Below are 17,276 nucleotides of genomic sequence, written 5' to 3'. Positions count from 1 at the left end.
GAGTGGAAGCCCAAAATCTCTGTAAATTTTTATGAAAATTAATAAAATATAATTATAGAAAAAAAAAATGAGGGCACTTAATTTAACAACAATCAGGATTTCCCTCAAATTTCAAATATTTAGGTCTATTATTTCATCTTCAAACAATGCACTCTGTATATTCTGGCCTTCTCTGTTTCTTCTGAACTATTAATTTTTTGTTTTCAGTCTTCAAGGAAGAGGTTCCTAACACCTCGATTGGAAATACACTCTCCTTATGGCATACTATTTGTACTTAAAAATGCATTTTTTAAAAAAATTTATTTCATTTCTTTGGAACATTGCTGTTAATTTTTTGTGTATTTATGGCTTTGAGCTCTATAATGAAATGGTAAACCTTTGAGGATAAAAAAAAAATCCATGTATAGACTGTTAACTTTATTGAAGGCTTTTGTTGTGTACCTTCGAGTTGGAACCAACCCACAAGTGATCCTCTCATGGGTTTTCAAAGGCAGTAAATCACACAAGAGTTGACTGCCCATCTTTCACATGTGGAACAGCTGGTGGATTAGAAGTTTTCAAGGATGTGCCTGACCCAAGCCCTAGTATTTCAATCATCTCACAGGAAGGCAAAAGATGGACAATGAATAAGGAAAATGGAAAAAATCCCTCACCCTGATGTCTTTGAATTATGTTAGAAACAAAACAAAACTGAATATACCAAGTATTACCACAGGAACAAATAAAATTGTTTTTGAAGCAGCACAGCTAGCATGCTCTTTAGAAGGATGTTTAAGACTTTTGTCTCATGAAAATTTGGAAATGCCGTGGAAGGATGAGCAATCTTCTCCCTTGTGATTGTCTCTGAAAACCTGTTGGAGGCTCAGTTATAGGTCGGTTCCAACTCAACAGTACATAATGAATGCATGAATGAGCCCTAGGAGGACATCATACTTAGTAGAAGATGACCTTCAGTGAGACAGAATGACACAGTGGCTGCAATAATGGACTCAGACATCGCAACAACTGTGAGGATACATCATGACCTGGCAGGGTATTTTGTTACTCACAAGGTTGAAATGAATCAGAACTGACGCAAAGACACTTAACAATAACATTACAATGGTACACTTTTGATCATGTCAATCAAGTCTGTTTTCTTATACTCAATGTTCATGTGGTGCTTTATCCAGGATACAAGATAGTACTGATATGTTCTGTGGCCTTGTGCTTAAGAAGCTTTGCTGTCAACCCAAAGGCAAGCAGTTTGAATCCAGTAGCTGTTCCAAAGAAGAAGGATAGGCAATCTGCTCTTATGTGATTTATAGAGTCTGAAAACCCACTGGAGAGTCAGCTCTGAGTCGGTTCTGACTTGATGGCATGTAACAAGAGCTTATCTAGAAAAAGCTGACTATATGAAACACATACATTTCAGCAGTCTGTCTTAAGCTGAAGTTTCTGATGTTGTTGTTACGTGACGTCAAGTTGCCAGTGACTCATATCGACCTGATGTACAAAAACTCTGAACCCTGCACTATCCTGAACCAAACTTATTGTCTGACATACCCACCCCCATTAACCCAGTCACTGAGTCAATTCATCTCACAGAGGGTCCTCCTCTCTTGTGCTGTCCCTCCATCCTCCCAAGCATGATGTCCCTCTCCAAGGACTGGTGCCTGCTTGCAACATGCCCAAAGAATGTCAGAGAGAGCTTCAGAATCCTTGCCTCCGAGGAGCAGCCTGGCTTCACCCTCCCTCCCCAGCCGTCCATGGTATTGTCAAGTTCCTCTCCAGCATCACAGCTCAAAGGCATCAATTCTCCTATCGTCCCTAGTCACTGTCCGGCTTTCTGATGCATAGCACATAACAGCAAAGACCATGGCCTGGATTAGGCGCACCTTAGTCTCCAGACATAATTTTTATCCCAATTCACAAATCCTAGAAATCCAGATGTACTCCTAGGACTCACCTTCTGCAAGTCAATGGAAAGTTGCTGAATGCATGCTTGGAGCTCTTGTTCCCTTTGCTCCAAGGCTGTGATCTTATTTTCTGCACTTGATTTTGAAGTGGTTGCATGATCTCTTCATTCAGAAAAAAAGGGGGAAAAAATTATCTAAGCTAAGTCACATTCTTCCATAGAAAATAACAGAGATAATGGCATATGCCAGGGCTACAAATATTATTAACTCAAGTGAATTACCGCTAGGGAACATTCCCAGGCTTGCTATCAAGCAAAATCCAAAGAGAAAGATTCCACCCAAGTTTAAGCAAGAAATCCTCATCTGCCTTTGGTTACTCAATAGCAAGCACTATAAAATCATACTAAATTGCTCAGAATTCAACTTTAGGTAGAGTGGGTAACCATGGTAGGCATGGTTAGAAGAGCAAGACTGATTAAGAGGGTTGAGTGAGTGGGTTTTGAGTTCCAGGCAGGTGTGGACCAGTCTTGAAGCCTTTGCCAGCACAAAGATCAGAATGTGTTGCAATGAGCAATGAGGAAATGCAAGAGAATGATAGCTGAGCTACACTAACACCGCTCCCAGGGGCCCCACAGACCAAGCAAGAACCTCTGTTCTTCCAGCGTTGAGCAGTGTCTCTGCAATTCTTCTAACTTCTGGCTTAAATCAGAAGACATCTGATTGGAGACCATCAACTCCTTTTGGGTTTGACTGAGTTCTCTGGTTCGTGTTTCCAGTTCTTGCTCCAGTTTCCCCAGACAGTCTTCTTTTTTTAAAAGCTGAAACAAAGATGTCAAGTTTTAGCGGGCCATTGATGATAGATGCAATTAAAAAAGTCTAACCCACTGAGCCAAACATTTATAACACTGTTGGAGGATTTTAAGGACATAATATGGAAAAAAAAAAAAAAGGACATAATATGCCCAGTAAAGGAGGGGAAAAAATAATTTCAAGTAGAACTTTTTACATATTAATACATGGAAACCAAACAAATATGATTATCATATTAATAATATATATAAAATAAAATGTGACTATAGTTGTCCATAGGGTCACTATGAGCTGTACTTGACTAGATGGCATCTAAGAACAACGACAATTAGAATTTACCACAGTATGTTTACCAATGAGTAAATAGTAATGACTAATAAAAACAGAGTAATTAATAATCTATTCTGGAGTTAGCTACTAAAAATAACTCATACCATATGCTTTACTTTACTTAGTTCTTGCTGCTGGAATCCCTCTAATTCATCCATTTCATCTCTCTTTTGGAAAAGATTTAAACTCTGGTTCTTCACTTCCTGTAGCTGAACTGTCAAAAATCTTTTTTCCTATTTGGAAAAAGACGACACCATTCAGGCAACTGAAATGCTAGAAATTCATATTTTAAAAGTGGAATTTTCCACTAAAAAAACCCTTAATAAAATATCAGCAGACAAGAATAAAAAATGGAACTTTTTCCTGTAATGCAGATCAATATAGAATTATCAACAAAATTTTTAAATTAAAAATAGCTGTGTTAAAAAAAAGCTGTGTTAAACTTGCATTGTACAAATGTTTATAGCAGTAATATTTATAATAGTCAAAAGGTGAAAACAACATAACGGTCCATCAATATATGAATGGTTAAACAATAGTGGCATAGACATACAATGGAATATTAAAGAGAAACAAAAGCTTGTACCTATAATTGCTAGAACTTGGGTATCACCTGGAAACATTTTGCTAATGAAAAACCCAAACACAAATGGTCACACACTGTCTAATTCTGTCAGAGTGAAGAAAAGAATACAGAAAACCTGTGAGACCTGGAAAAACATGGCAGTCCAGCCAACTTCCGGCTCTTTACTCTGTACGTCAACTTGACAGCACTTAACACCACCACAAAGAAAGTTCCGTCACTACCAACCCAAAGTCTTCTAGTCTGAATCCACCAGCTGCTCTGAGGAATAAAGATAGACATCTCCTCCTGTGCAATTTATAAGGAATAAAACTTAATTGATACAAGTTTGAGAATTTTTGTTTTATGTTGGCATATAATCCACACTGAAAGCTATTTCTCTGATTTTCAAATGCATTTTGCTGAGTTCTTCATAGAGAGATTATTTGTTCCATACAGAGATTGAATAATTTTCTCCATCTTGAGATCGAATAAATATGATGAAAGTTAACATTAAAATTGTCAAGGTTTCATTTTACTTGCACCAATAATCAACACCCATGGAAGCAGTAGTGAAAAAAAAAATCAACAAATACTGTTATTGTTGTTATGTGCTGTCGAGTTGCTTACGACTCACAGTAACCCTATGTACACTAATCATTAAACGTGCTCTACCCTGTGCCAACTGCACTGTCTCTGACACACTTACCCTCATCACCCAGTCACTCAATCAATCCATCTCATTGATGGTCTCCATCTTTTTCTCTATCCATCATTCCAAATATGATGTCCCTCTCAAAGGACTGGTCCCTCCTTGCAATAAGCCCAAAGTGTGTCAGATGAAGCTTCAGAATACTTGCCTCCAATGAGCAGCCTAGCTTTACCCTCTCTAGGACAAAACTATTTGTTCTCCTTGCAGTCCATCGTAATTCAACACTCTTCTCCAGCACCACAGCTCAAATTCTCTTTGTATCATCCCTAGGCATTGTCCAGCTCTCTGACACACAGCAAGCAATTGTGAAGACAATGGCCCAGATGAGATGGATACAGTAACTGGGGCGATGGGGGTTGGTGTGTTAGAATTAGTGAAACTGGCTTAGGATAGGGAAGGGTTCATAGCTGCTGTACATATGGTCACTATACATCTCAGGAGACTTAATGGCACATAACAACAATAGCATACTATGACAGGTTTGGAAGCAGGAGTGGCATCCACTTCCTAAATAACATGCCTCTGGAAACTCTATAAACTTTGATTAATGTCAATAGATGTAGAGGGGCTTCAGGGCTTTTGTTCATAGGGTTGCTTTAAGTTGTGCTCGACTTGAAGAAAATCAACAACAAAAATAATGGCCTGGATCAGGGGCATCTTAATTTAATGACTAACATTATTGCTCTTCAGTACTCTGAAGAGGTCCCAGACAGCCAACTATTCCAATGCAATTCGAGTCTTAATTTTCTGGCAGCTGGTACCAAGAATTAATTGTGGAGCCAAGCAAACTAAAGCTGTTAACAACCTCAATCTTTTCACCATCTATCATAATGCTGCCAATTGACCCAGTGGTGAGAATCTTTGTTTTCCTGATGTTGAGCTTCAATCCACCTTGAAGGCTGCAATCCTTGATCTTCTGCAGTAAGCACTTCAGGTCCTCCTCAATTTCAACAAGCAGGGTTGTGTCATCTGCATAACGCAGGTTGTTGATGAATCTTCCTCCAATCCTGACGCCACATTCCTCCCTCATATAACCCAGCCTCTTGGATGATGTTTTGCATATAGATTGAAAAGGTATGGAGACAGACTACTTCCCAGGCTATACCCTTCCTGATTTTGAACCGTGCTGTGTCTCCTTGCTCTGTTCTGATGAATGCCTCTTGGTCCAAGTATAGGTTTTGCATAAGCACAATCAAATGTTCTGAGATTCCTGTTCTTCTCAGAGTCAGCCACAATTTGTGATCCACAGTCAAATGCCTTTGCATGGTCAATGAAACACAGATAGACATTCCTCTGGTATTCTCTGCTTCAGGCAAGAACCATCTAACATTAGCTATAATATCCATAGTACAATGGCCTCTTCTAAACCCAGCCTGCACACCTGGCAGTTCTTTTGATGTACTGCTCCAGTCGTTTTTGGAAAAGTTTCAGCTGACTCTTGCTTGAATGTGATATTAATGATATTATTTGATAATTTCTGCACTCTGTTGGGTCACCTTTCTTTGAAATGGGAACAAACATGGATCTCCTCCAGTCAGCTGGCCACATTGTTGTCCTTCAGATTTCTTGGCACAACATGGTGAACACGTCCAGGGCAGCATGTTTGTTGAAATATGTCAACTGGTATGCCACCAATTCCTGGAGCCTTGTTTTTTGCCAATTCTTTCAGAGAAGCTTGAACTTCATCAGCACAGGCTGTTTCACTAAATTCTTCTTTATCAGCCAATTCCTTTTGGTATAGGGACTCTGTATACTCCTTTCACCTTCTTTTAATGCTTCTTGGATAATTTAATATTCTGCTCAAAGCATCCTTAAGTACTGCAACTCGTGGCTTGAATTTGTTCAATTCTTTCAGCTTAAGAAATGCTGAGCAAGTTCAGTCTTTTGATTTTCTGACTCCAGCTCTCTGTACATTTCACAATTAATACTTTGTTTTGTCTTCTTGAGCTGCCCTTTGAAATCTTCTGTTCAGCTCCTCAATTTCTTGATTTCTTCACTCTGCTTTGGCTTCTCACTGCTCTAGTGCAACGCTGTTGAAGATATTTACCAAAGAGCAAGGATGTCAATTTAAAGACTAAGATGCACTTGACAAGCCATGGCAATTGTAATTGCTTTGTAGACATGTGAAAGTTGAATAATGAATGACTAAGGAAGACCAATGAAGAACTGATGCCTTTGAATAGTGATGTTCTTGAGTGAGCTCGGATAGCCTAATGGCAAGAAGCTGCACTGCAATCCTGGAGGTGCACATTTCAAATCCACCAGATGCTCTGCTGAAGACGGAGGAACAATCTCCTCCTGTACTAGTCAGATCAGATTTGATGGTACACTCACAAAAAAAAAATAGTGATGTTCTCAAATTTGATGAACAAGTATAACTATTTTACATGGCTATTGTCAGAGGTATCTAAAAAATTTGTCATGAGCAGTTTTCCATGATTACATGTAATTAAGCCTGCTACTGCATTTTCTAATTCCTCATCAGGGAGAAAGAATTCTCCAATGAAAAAACTCTACATAAAAATAGTATTTCCAAGAATCAAAATGGTTTCAAAGACCTACACATTTTTTTGTCTAAAATATCCTTCAAACCATAATTTGATAAAGGAAAAAAGAAAAAGGGAGGAGGAATCACCTTTGTGAACTGAACATAAACCAAACCCAGACCCACTGTCACTGAGCTGATTGCACCTCACAGCAAACATGTAGTTTATATAAAGCTGCTCTACAAAGTGTCCAAGGCTGTAAATCTTTATGAGGCCTACCGCTTCAATTTTCTCCCATGGAGTGACTGGTAGGTTTGAACTATCAACCTTTCCATTAACAGATTAATGCCTTAACCACAGTGCCCCAAAGCTGCTTAGTGAATTAAAAGCCAAATTCAATGCCACTGAGTTGCTATCAAGTCACAGAAACATTTTGAGTTTCTAACGCTAAATCTTTTTTTTTTAAAGTAAACCAGTATATAATAAAAATTTTATTTTAAAAAAATTGGAAAAGAAGGTTGTAATCTTTCACCACACCTTCACAGTTTTCAAGTTATATGTTGAGCAAATCATCTGAGAAGCTTGGCTGTATAAAGCACATTGTGTCATCAGGAGTGGAGGAGATGCATTGGCAACCTAAAAATCCACAACTTTGCTCCCTGGAAGCAAAGAGTTACTTGAAGCATTTACTGACGCAGAGCAAAGACTATAGCCTTCAGTATGGATTTCACATGACCACAAGAAAACTAGAATCTGATATAAACAAAACTAACAAACCATGATAATAAACCAGTAGGCAACATCCTAATAAGCAGAGGAAAGACTGATGATGACATTTTATTTGGATACACAATTAATGTCAATCTAATGCTAAATCTTTTTAGCTGAAAGCCCATTTTTCTCCTATAGAACAGCTGGTGGACTTGAATTGTTGACTTTTTGGTTAGGACGTAACACAGAACACATCATGCCATCATAGCTCCTTTAGGGAACTAATGCAGGTTTTATTTATTTTTGGCCTATATGGATTCTTTTTTACTATAATTAAAAAAGAGCTGAAAGTAAAAAATACTACTTTCAATCATCATAAATGAATGTTTCTATTGATATAAGAAAATTTTAACTTAACCTAAACAATCTTATTTACAAAGACCATTATTAAGATAGTAATAAAGTTTGGGAACTTTTTTCCTTTGTGAGACAGTTTGACTTTCTTATAATTTCTAACTTATTACATAAATAGTTGGTATTTTGTAGAAAGAGGCAGTGATAAACTCCCCTCCTTAATAAAACTAAGAGTAAAAATATTTTGGAAGTGAGCATGTCAAGTAAACCTTACGTAGATCATAAATTATTTTAATTTGAAGTCCTGAAATCTGATCTTGTTCATTTCTAGAACCATGAATTAAGTCATCTACACAATGCTGCAGAATCTACAGTACTAGAAAACTTAATTTTTCTCTTCTGTTTCCAGCTAAGAGGTTCTTTCATCTACTCACTGCTGAGCTTTGAGAGCCACCTATCTTCTCTATCCTTCCTTTAAAAGTATTACTAATACCATCCACAGTATACATCAGTGCCCCGGTAGGAAAAGATGGCACATTTAAATTAGGTTATTTTGAGGAGTATTTAATAAAGAGATTTAGCAAATCTGTGGGCTAGATTGAAAAGGAAAAAAAAAAAAAAGAGAAATAATGTGTTACCAATGTTGTACACAAAGGAGGAGAAATGGATAAAAGGTTTAAACTCAAGATACAGAAATTCTATTAAGGAGGCTGAAGCTCTGATTTGAGATAGTGGGATGAAATTAATGTGAAAGGGTCCCACATGGAGAAAGGTGGGGATATACACATTCCATCATACTTTTTTTTAATAGAGTTCTTTTTGTTCACCACAAAAAGAAGCCAGATGGAGCTCTGCTGAAGCAGTCTCTATCAGCCTTCAGGAGTACAGAGAAAGGGAAGAGGGAATGGAGGCGAGTGTATCAGAAAGTACAAGTGGAAAAAGTTCAGTAGACAACCAAGAAAAGGGAAAGACCAGTTGTCAAAGTGTCTAATCATAGAGGCTCTGATTCCAAAGGTACAGCATCATGCATAGTTACCAAAATACTGGCCAGGACCCAGGGAAGAGGTTAAAATTAAGAAAAAAAAGATCAACTAACCTTTTCAAGCTGATCTACTTTTTCTGACCATTCCTAGAACAAAGATGAAACAAAAAAAGAAGCATTTTCAGGAGGAAATGCTAAGATTTTTCAGAAAACAAAATACAAAACCCTCGACTCCCTCAAAATGAAGATTAAATCATCAACAAAAAACTCCCATGAACTTGGCTTAGTAGCAACAGTGCTCAGAAGTCCTAAATAGAGAAGAAAATACATTTTACATAAAATTCTAGGATAAAAGTCTGCAGATTTGTACTAAGCAGATCACCCAAGAAGCAAAGTTCTATCTTCTGTTCTTACACAGCTTTTAGTTTATTATCAATTGGATTCCTACGAGTACTACTGTTATTTTTTGGGAATCAGCTTTGTTGGGCAATCCTGCAATTATTGAAAGATTAATTTTCTAAAAGGGTGGTGTGTGTTCAGCAGCCCGGATAATTTGCCCCCCCTCTCCTTTTGATCTTACCAACATGCTATATGTTACCTGGCATGAGTAAGCTGGTGTTCAAATCATAAAAAAAGAGGGAAAAAACCCATATCCCAATTGCCTACAGCCAAAATGGACTGATTTTAAATCATTTACCTCATTTGTACACACTCAGGCCACATTATTCAGTGAGTTTTGGGGAAATTAATTTCTTCCCAGTAAGTGAATGTCACAAGTAACTAATATTCACTTGAAACCACACCAGTCAATCATCCCACCTGTAGCACAGGAAAATGAACCCTGTCTTGATGGCCTAGTGGCAAGAAGCTGTGCTGCAATCCTGAAGGCTCATGGTTCAAAGCCACCAGCCATTGCACGGGAGAAGTACTGGTAATCTCCTCCTGTCTAACTGAATGCCTCTGAAAACCTGCCAGAGTAACAGCTCGGGGTTGGTTCTAACTCGACAGTACAAAACATGAATAATAATAATAATAATAATAATAACAACTTTCTTGCTGTGATTCAGTTAGCATTTCTCAGTGGATGGTTCTGTTGCCACTAACAAGAATTCCCTTCTGTCTACCTGGCTAAAAGTTGAAGAACTTCAGGAACATAGGCTGTAATTTTACATTTATAGATGATGACTAGTTTGACATTATTTTCTCCATTATAACAGTCTAGAATTTTGGGGCCTCCACTTTGAGACAGACTTAAGGCAGAGATATTTCACTTTATTTGGCTCTTTCCATCAGACTACAGACACACTATGCCCCATTTTGCTTAAATAAAGGTACAACGTAACATTCTCATATTAGGAGCATTTTATAATTAAAACTGCAGGTTTTAAGTTATTTCCAACTCTGAAGCTAGGTGAAATCTTATAGGCTTTTATCATTCCCTTTCTCTTAAGTTGTAAATGTTTTCTGCAAGGTTTATGTCATGACGTTGAAATCATATCACTAAGTGGAACCTCTCCAAAAGTCTTGGGCAGTGTCACATATTAAATACCTGGTCCTTTCTGGCTAATGCCAAAGCCAGTCCTTCTGCCATTTTGGCTCTGTTGGCTTGGAATGTCTCGTTCTGCTCTTGAAATTTCCGCATGGAAGCTGTTAAAATATCACAGAAATAGCATGACAAAGAAATTTATTTCTATGTGATTGTTTCACACTCTCACCCAACATAGCAGCCCAAGGCCATGTAAAAGATCATGAGACTGGGAAAAGCCTGGTCTATCCTCATTTGTGCAGAAAAATCTTGTGGCCTCAGTAATGGACCACAGTTTTCTCCGTTGTTTATTTCATGTTGGTTTTATTTTTTTATAATAGTCAAGTCCATACCTTTAGGAGGATCCCAAAGGTACCTTTTTAAACAGTTTGATCCTAAAATACTAAGAGGGAGGGGAGCTCTGGTGGCCTAGTGGTAAGGAGCTGCAACTACAATCCCAGAGGCGCACGGTTCAAATCCACCAGATGCTCTGCCGAGGAAGGAGGGACAATCTCCTCCTGTACCAGTCAGATCTGATTTGACGGTACACGCACACAAAAATAATAAAAAATTAAAAAAAAAATACCAAGAGGGTTGGCCAAAAATAAATTTCTATTTTTGCTAATTGTTTTGACTGCATCTAAAGGAGAATACATAATTTAAGGTATACAAGACAAAGTGAGCTCTCTTGTTGGGGGAATGGTGATAGTAACAGATTTTTTTCCATTTCCTGAACAAAGTAGCAATGGCACAAAATCCCAAGTCTCCTAATCTAGGCTAAGGCCTAGGCATTACTGATTTCACTAAAAACAAGGGCAGCCAATAAGCTGGTCAAATGGGGGAAGACAAGCTGATACACATAGGTAACAACCTCCTCCTAAGCAGAACACTTAAAAAGCAATGCTTAATAAATGCATGAGTAAAGGTTGTGGATTATAAGTACTGGACAAATACATGTCAAATTGCGTAAGTAGCAAACGATTCATAAAATGAAAATTTGAGTCTGATGAGGTATAAACATATATGCACTATTGTTTTATAAACAAAAACTAAACCCTGGACAGAATGGAAAAGTAGGGAAAAATACGTACAATCCTGGTGTTTTTCTAATGCAATTTCAAGCTTCTCTTTTATCTTCTGATGGTTTCGGACCTGTTCAGCATAGTCTTGGGTAAGGAGGGTGATGCACATACCAGGAATGGACAAACATTAGGAAAGGAAGTTAATTAAACAAAAAAAGGAGTAAAAAATGATGATGATTTTCTCAATTTGAAAACCATTCCTGTTAAGGAAAGCTAGGCAGTTAGCCTCCCATTAACAATGGCCAACACAGGCAAACAGAATACAAACTAGTCACAGTGTAAATGGTGAATACAAACAGGCAGATTTGTTCATCATTCACAGAAAACAAGAATCAGGACTATAATTATTTATGATCTAATCATCAGAAATGCCCTGCTACGAAGAACAGTTGCTTCATTACTTTATTTCAAATTTTGTTTTCCTTTCCAGTCTCAGCAGTAGGGTAGATCAAAAAGAATTCACTGTATACTTTGTTCTTAGTCCACTTAGTAACGGGAAACAGGGAAAAAGCAAACACTTCTGCACAGTTCTCTTTATGGTTGAACAAAACCAAACCCATGCTATTGAATCAATTCTGATATATGCGACCTTCCATTGGGTTTCTGAGGTTGAAAATCCTGACAAGAGGAAACTGTCAATATTTCTCCCTGACAGGTGGATTAGAACCACTCACCTTTTGGATGATGGTGCAATGTGTATCACAAGGGTTCCTTTATAGGGAAGGTATGTAGTTATCTAGAAAATTTATTTCCTTCCTAAACTTGGAACTGGGAAATAAGTTACACATATCCTATTAAAGGTGAAAGTCAGACTTAAATAATTACCTAGATGGTCAAAGAAGACAGTATGGTACAGTAGAAAAGTAGACTTAAGTTCAAATCTCAACTCTGTTAGTCCTTAGCTGGGGGATCTTAAGCAATCTTTTGATTCTGATTATTAGTTTCTTAATTTATCAAATGATGCTATGAATGGTACCTACCTCAAAGAACGCATTAGATAATATTTAAATATTTTACATGTCTTAAGCAACTGGTACATAGTGCTTAATAAACGGCAGCTGCTATTACTATTACCAGTATTGTTTACTCCAAGCCTGCAGGACAATAACTAGGGCACAGAAGGAGTTAACAAATGTCAGTTTTCTTCTTCTCCCCACTCCCCACCCCCCCAGGACTGTCAGGCTAGAACCCATTCTGAGTGCTAACGGGTTGAACTAGCCACTTCCTCTTTGCCTGATGCCTCAGGTACAGCAAAGAAGCCACACCTGTGGTGATGACAGGTCCAGGGCAGCCATTATCCTTTTGTAAGTCAAGCCCAAACCAGTGTTTCTGCTATCTAAAGGAAGTTATATGTTGTTTGGTATATAGTTTCCCAAACTAAATGAATTTAAAATTATTTGACCTCAATTATTAAAAGTATTTATGGGTCAGGGTAACATGAGAGTAACAAATTTAAAGCACAGACACAGTCCATAAGGAATTGTGCTGCTAAGCCGAAGGCTGACTCTGTGGTGGTTTGAATACACCAACTCTTAAGAAAGAAAGATTGGCAATGTCTTTTCGTGTGCTTTACAGCCTTAGAAACCCAATGGTGGGTCAGCTATGACTCAACAATAAGGGAGAATATGAAGTTTGGCATGAGATAAACACGAATTTGAATTCTAGTTCTACCAATCATTGTGTAACCTTACCCATAATAAGCCTAGTAAGGCAACCATTGTTTCTGAGTACTGTTGAGTTGGAACCAACACAGAATTGACCTTCCACAGATTTTCAGGGGCAATAAATCACAAAGACTGACCATCTTTCTCTCACAGAGCAGCTGGTGGGTTTGAACCACATGTCTGTGTTGGCAGCAAAAGTCTTTCTTATTAAGCTACCAGAGCTCCTCAGTAGAAGGCCTTTGTTGTTATTGTTATTGTTACGTGCAGTCAAGTTGGCTATGACTCATAGCAACGTTATGTACAATAGCTCTAAACCCAGCTCTATCCTGAGCCAATCTCACTGTCTCTGATACATCTACCCTCAATACCTGAATCACAGTAAAGCAGTACTATGGGCTAAATATAAATATAGATTGCCTGGCTGTGAGCTATGAGCTATGAATCTGTGGATAACTATACAAACAAATACTTCACATACAATTTAATGAATTTTGTGATTTACTGCATTCATACCCATAAAACAGGCATAGGGCTAAGGTAAAAAAAAAACAGATAAGGTATGGACTACTTCATAGGATGATGTTGTCATGGGCAAAATCCAACCTAAGAATTTACAATTATATTGCTACCTTATACTGTTCAGGTGAAGGGTACAATGAGTTGGGTAAAATGTAAACTTTCTCATACAAAAGATGTAATGAGAATGACAGCTTTGATATAGAGGTTAAATTTAGAAACACCACTGAAAAGTAGCCCAAAAACCCAGCACAAGACTTTTCTAAGTAATATGTAGCTGTACCAAGTGGCAAAGCAGTACCAAACCATCTTGGTGCTAATGAATACAACGTCTGTTTGCCATACCCTGAAACTACTACAACCTGCCCCTTCTCCATCTGAAATAGTTATCCTAATGGGTAATAAATCATGAAATATATTCTACATATATTTTAAATACTGTTTATATCCTTGGCTAGAAACTATAGGAACATAAAAACATAAATTGCTATTTTTATTTAATCCTCTCAAACTCAGCTATGAATTTATGTTTGTGCAGTATATGAAAGAAGAGAGACTTTTGACTAAAAAGATAAACTGGTATGCCAAAACAACCCTAAGGTTATCCCCCATGTCTATTTTATCTGGAGAAAAGGAAGACAAGTTTCTTTTTGTTTGCTTTCTGTAAGTTCTTTGACATACCAGAAAGTCTGGCCTCTAACTTCCGTATTTGTTCATTCCTTCTTAGAAGCTGGGACAAAAGATCTTCTCTGGAGCTGCTTCCATCAGAAGCCTGTTTGAGACAGACACAAGGAGACAGCATTTTTACAAGTGGGTTTTCATTACTGTGACATCAAAGCAACTGAGCCAGAAAGGCAGATAATTCTTACTTAAGGATTGGCACATTTAAAGTATGACTGAAAAAACTTGAGATGACAGAAAAAATTCTTAATGTATTTGGCTCTTAGTTTTTCTACCTATTAAGTAGAAGCAACTCTACAATCTCCCTCTGTGATGTTAAGGAGATGTTGCTGGTGTTAGTTACAATCAAATTGGAACTGTTCCATAGCTGACCTTCCAATAGGTTTTCAGAGGCAGTAAATCCCACAGGCGATTGCCCAACTTTCTCTCACAAGAGTAGTTGGTGGATTCAAATCAAGTGCTTTTGGGTTGGCAGCAATACTCCTTATTACTAGGCCACCAGAGCTCCCTGTTAAGGAGATATAACAATGCTAAACAGATAAATTAATTATCTCTCTCCCTCAGTGTTAAAAAGATCCCAATAAATTCACTGTTATATTCTACACTAAGTCCATAATATAAATACATTTACAAACAAAAAACTCAGAAAAATCACTTTATCTTTAAAAAAAATAAGGTCTTGGTATAAGGGCAAAGAAAGGTTTTTAATAAGCAGTAATGGATCGAAGACTACACCTGTGGCTAAGAATCAATCACTGCCCCTGAAAAGGTTACTGAATGTCAATGTCCTCATTTAGAAAACAAAAGGATGGCAATTTAACACTCCATCACATATCAAAGATGCTGGAACATATTCTTTCAATGAATCAATGTATTAATGAGACATCAATTTCCTCCAACAATTCATATGATTATAAAACATATAGTAACTCTACATTTGGAAATACTTATTATTATTAATAACTAGTAATATCCTTTTAGCTTTTATTATAAAATTTGTCAAGCATACAGAAAAGTGAATAAACAACTGCTAACATTTTGCCCTATTTGCTTTATCAATTTTCATTTTGCTATTAGTACTATAAAGAGGTGGCTTAGTGGTTAGAGGTGAGCTGCCAACCCAAAGGCATTCTGTTTGAATCCACCAGCTGCTCTGCAAAAGAAAGATGGGCAATCGCCTCCTCTGTAATTTACCGCCTCTGAAAATCTGCTGGAGGATCAGCTATGGGTCGGTTATGACTCAACGGTACACAAGAACAATGAAGAATAGATATAACATTCCATCCTAAATACCTGGATTTACACTTATTTTTTTTAAATAAAGAACATTTTCCTTTACAACTATAACACTATTTCATACCTACAAAATTAAAAACATTGAGTTGCCTGCAACTCACGTTGACTCTATGTACAATAGCTTTGAACACAATTCTCATTGTCTCTACAAATGGCTATAGTTGTCATCTACAACTAATTATATAAGACATTTGATTATTACTCTCAGTTAGACATCCTCTGTTAGGGACAGTGAGAGTCCAAGCCTCAAACACTAGCAGCAGCAACTACTGATTATGAAATCCTTATTAAGAGTCAGACATTATGCTAAGTGCTTTACATACTTTACTGAAAAAGAGCTGGCCTCAAGGCTTAGGACCACTATCCTTAGAAAGGCCTGCTTTAGTTGGTCACTGGATGGCATCTGAGAACTCGAGAATTTAAGAAGGTTCTGACTATTCCTTGATAACAGTGGCTCACTAAGCCTATACCTTTTCTCCATAATTATTCGATCTGTATGCAGAACAAATCAATCCAAAGGCTAGACTTTAGAAAGAAAAATGTGGCATCAGAATTAGACGAAGACTCATCAGCAACCTGTGTTATGCAGATGACACAATCTTGCCTGCTGACAGTGAAGAGGACTCGAAATGCTTGCCTTCAAAATGGATTACATCTCATGCAGCCCTGTTTTGTCTTCACTCTGTCTTCTCAAAATGGATTACATTTCAACATCAAGACAAAAATCATTATCACTAGGTCAACAGCAACATCAAGATAGATGGAGAAAAGACTGAAGTTGTTAATGATTTCACCTTGCTTGAATCTAAAATCAACACTCTCCAGTAGTCAAGAATCAAAAGATGTTACCACAACAAGATATAGGTAAACAAACCAACTAAAAAATGGACACAGGATATGAACAGACACTTCAACAAAGAAAACATTCAGATGGCAAACAAACACATGAAGAAATGTTCAAAATCCGTAGCTTTGAGATACAAATCAAAATAACAATGAGATATCATCTCATCCCAGTAAGAATAGCAAAATTCAACAGAGTAGCAAACAACAAATGCTGGAGAGGTTGTGGAGAAACTGGAATCCTGATTTACTGTTGGTAGGAGTATAAAATGGTGCGACCACTATGGAAGGCAGTATGGCGCTTTCTCAAAAAGTTGCAAATAGAAATACCATTTGACCTAGCAATTCCACTATTGGGAATATATCCTAAAGAAACCAGAACTGCCACCAAGCAGCTATATACACATCCATGTTTACTGCTGCTTTTTCAAGATAGCCAAGAGTTGAAAACAACCCAAGTGCCCATCAACAAATGAATGGATAGAAAAGCTCTCGCATATTCACACAATGGAATATTATGCAGCACTGGAAAACAAAGAACTCATGAACTATTATACAAAATGGGTGACCATGGAGGACATTATGCTGAGTGAAATATCTCCATCACAAAAAGACACATACTGCATAATACCACTGTTACAAAAGAGGACTGACATGGAGGTTGGGGAAAACTAATAAAAGAGGGGATAAACAATGTACACGGCATTGAAACAGATGAAGGGAAAAAAATACAATAGCAGATAAACAAATTAAATTAAAAACGTATAGCCTCCTGAATAGGCAATTCATATACCTGTGGATTTTTAAAAAAAATGTGATTCCAC

General features: G+C 37.4%; 1 protein-coding gene across 1 annotated transcript in view; it reads right to left on the bottom strand.

Annotated features, from left to right (window-relative positions):
* Nucleotides 1–17,276, bottom strand: part of GOLGA1 (golgin A1) — a 63,455-nt gene that overhangs the window by 42,448 nt on the left and 3,731 nt on the right. The window contains exons 2-8 of the mRNA XM_006892571.1: nucleotides 14,314–14,404; nucleotides 11,462–11,536; nucleotides 10,395–10,492; nucleotides 8,960–8,992; nucleotides 3,143–3,271; nucleotides 2,547–2,716; nucleotides 1,949–2,060 (exon numbers count right to left, since the gene is read on the bottom strand). Coding sequence (XP_006892633.1) covers nucleotides 1,949–2,060; nucleotides 2,547–2,716; nucleotides 3,143–3,271; nucleotides 8,960–8,992; nucleotides 10,395–10,492; nucleotides 11,462–11,536; nucleotides 14,314–14,404 — 708 coding nt within the window. The remainder of the gene's footprint in view (nucleotides 1–1,948; nucleotides 2,061–2,546; nucleotides 2,717–3,142; nucleotides 3,272–8,959; nucleotides 8,993–10,394; nucleotides 10,493–11,461; nucleotides 11,537–14,313; nucleotides 14,405–17,276) is intronic.

Source organism: Elephantulus edwardii, unplaced genomic scaffold (genome assembly GCF_000299155.1).
Source record: "Elephantulus edwardii isolate Elephantulus edwardi_28Jun2011 unplaced genomic scaffold, EleEdw1.0 scaffold00116, whole genome shotgun sequence".
Classification (NCBI taxonomy): Eukaryota; Metazoa; Chordata; class Mammalia; order Macroscelidea; family Macroscelididae; genus Elephantulus; species Elephantulus edwardii.
The sequence above is the reverse complement of the archived record's forward strand: the minus strand, read 5'-3'. Positions and strand labels throughout refer to the sequence as shown.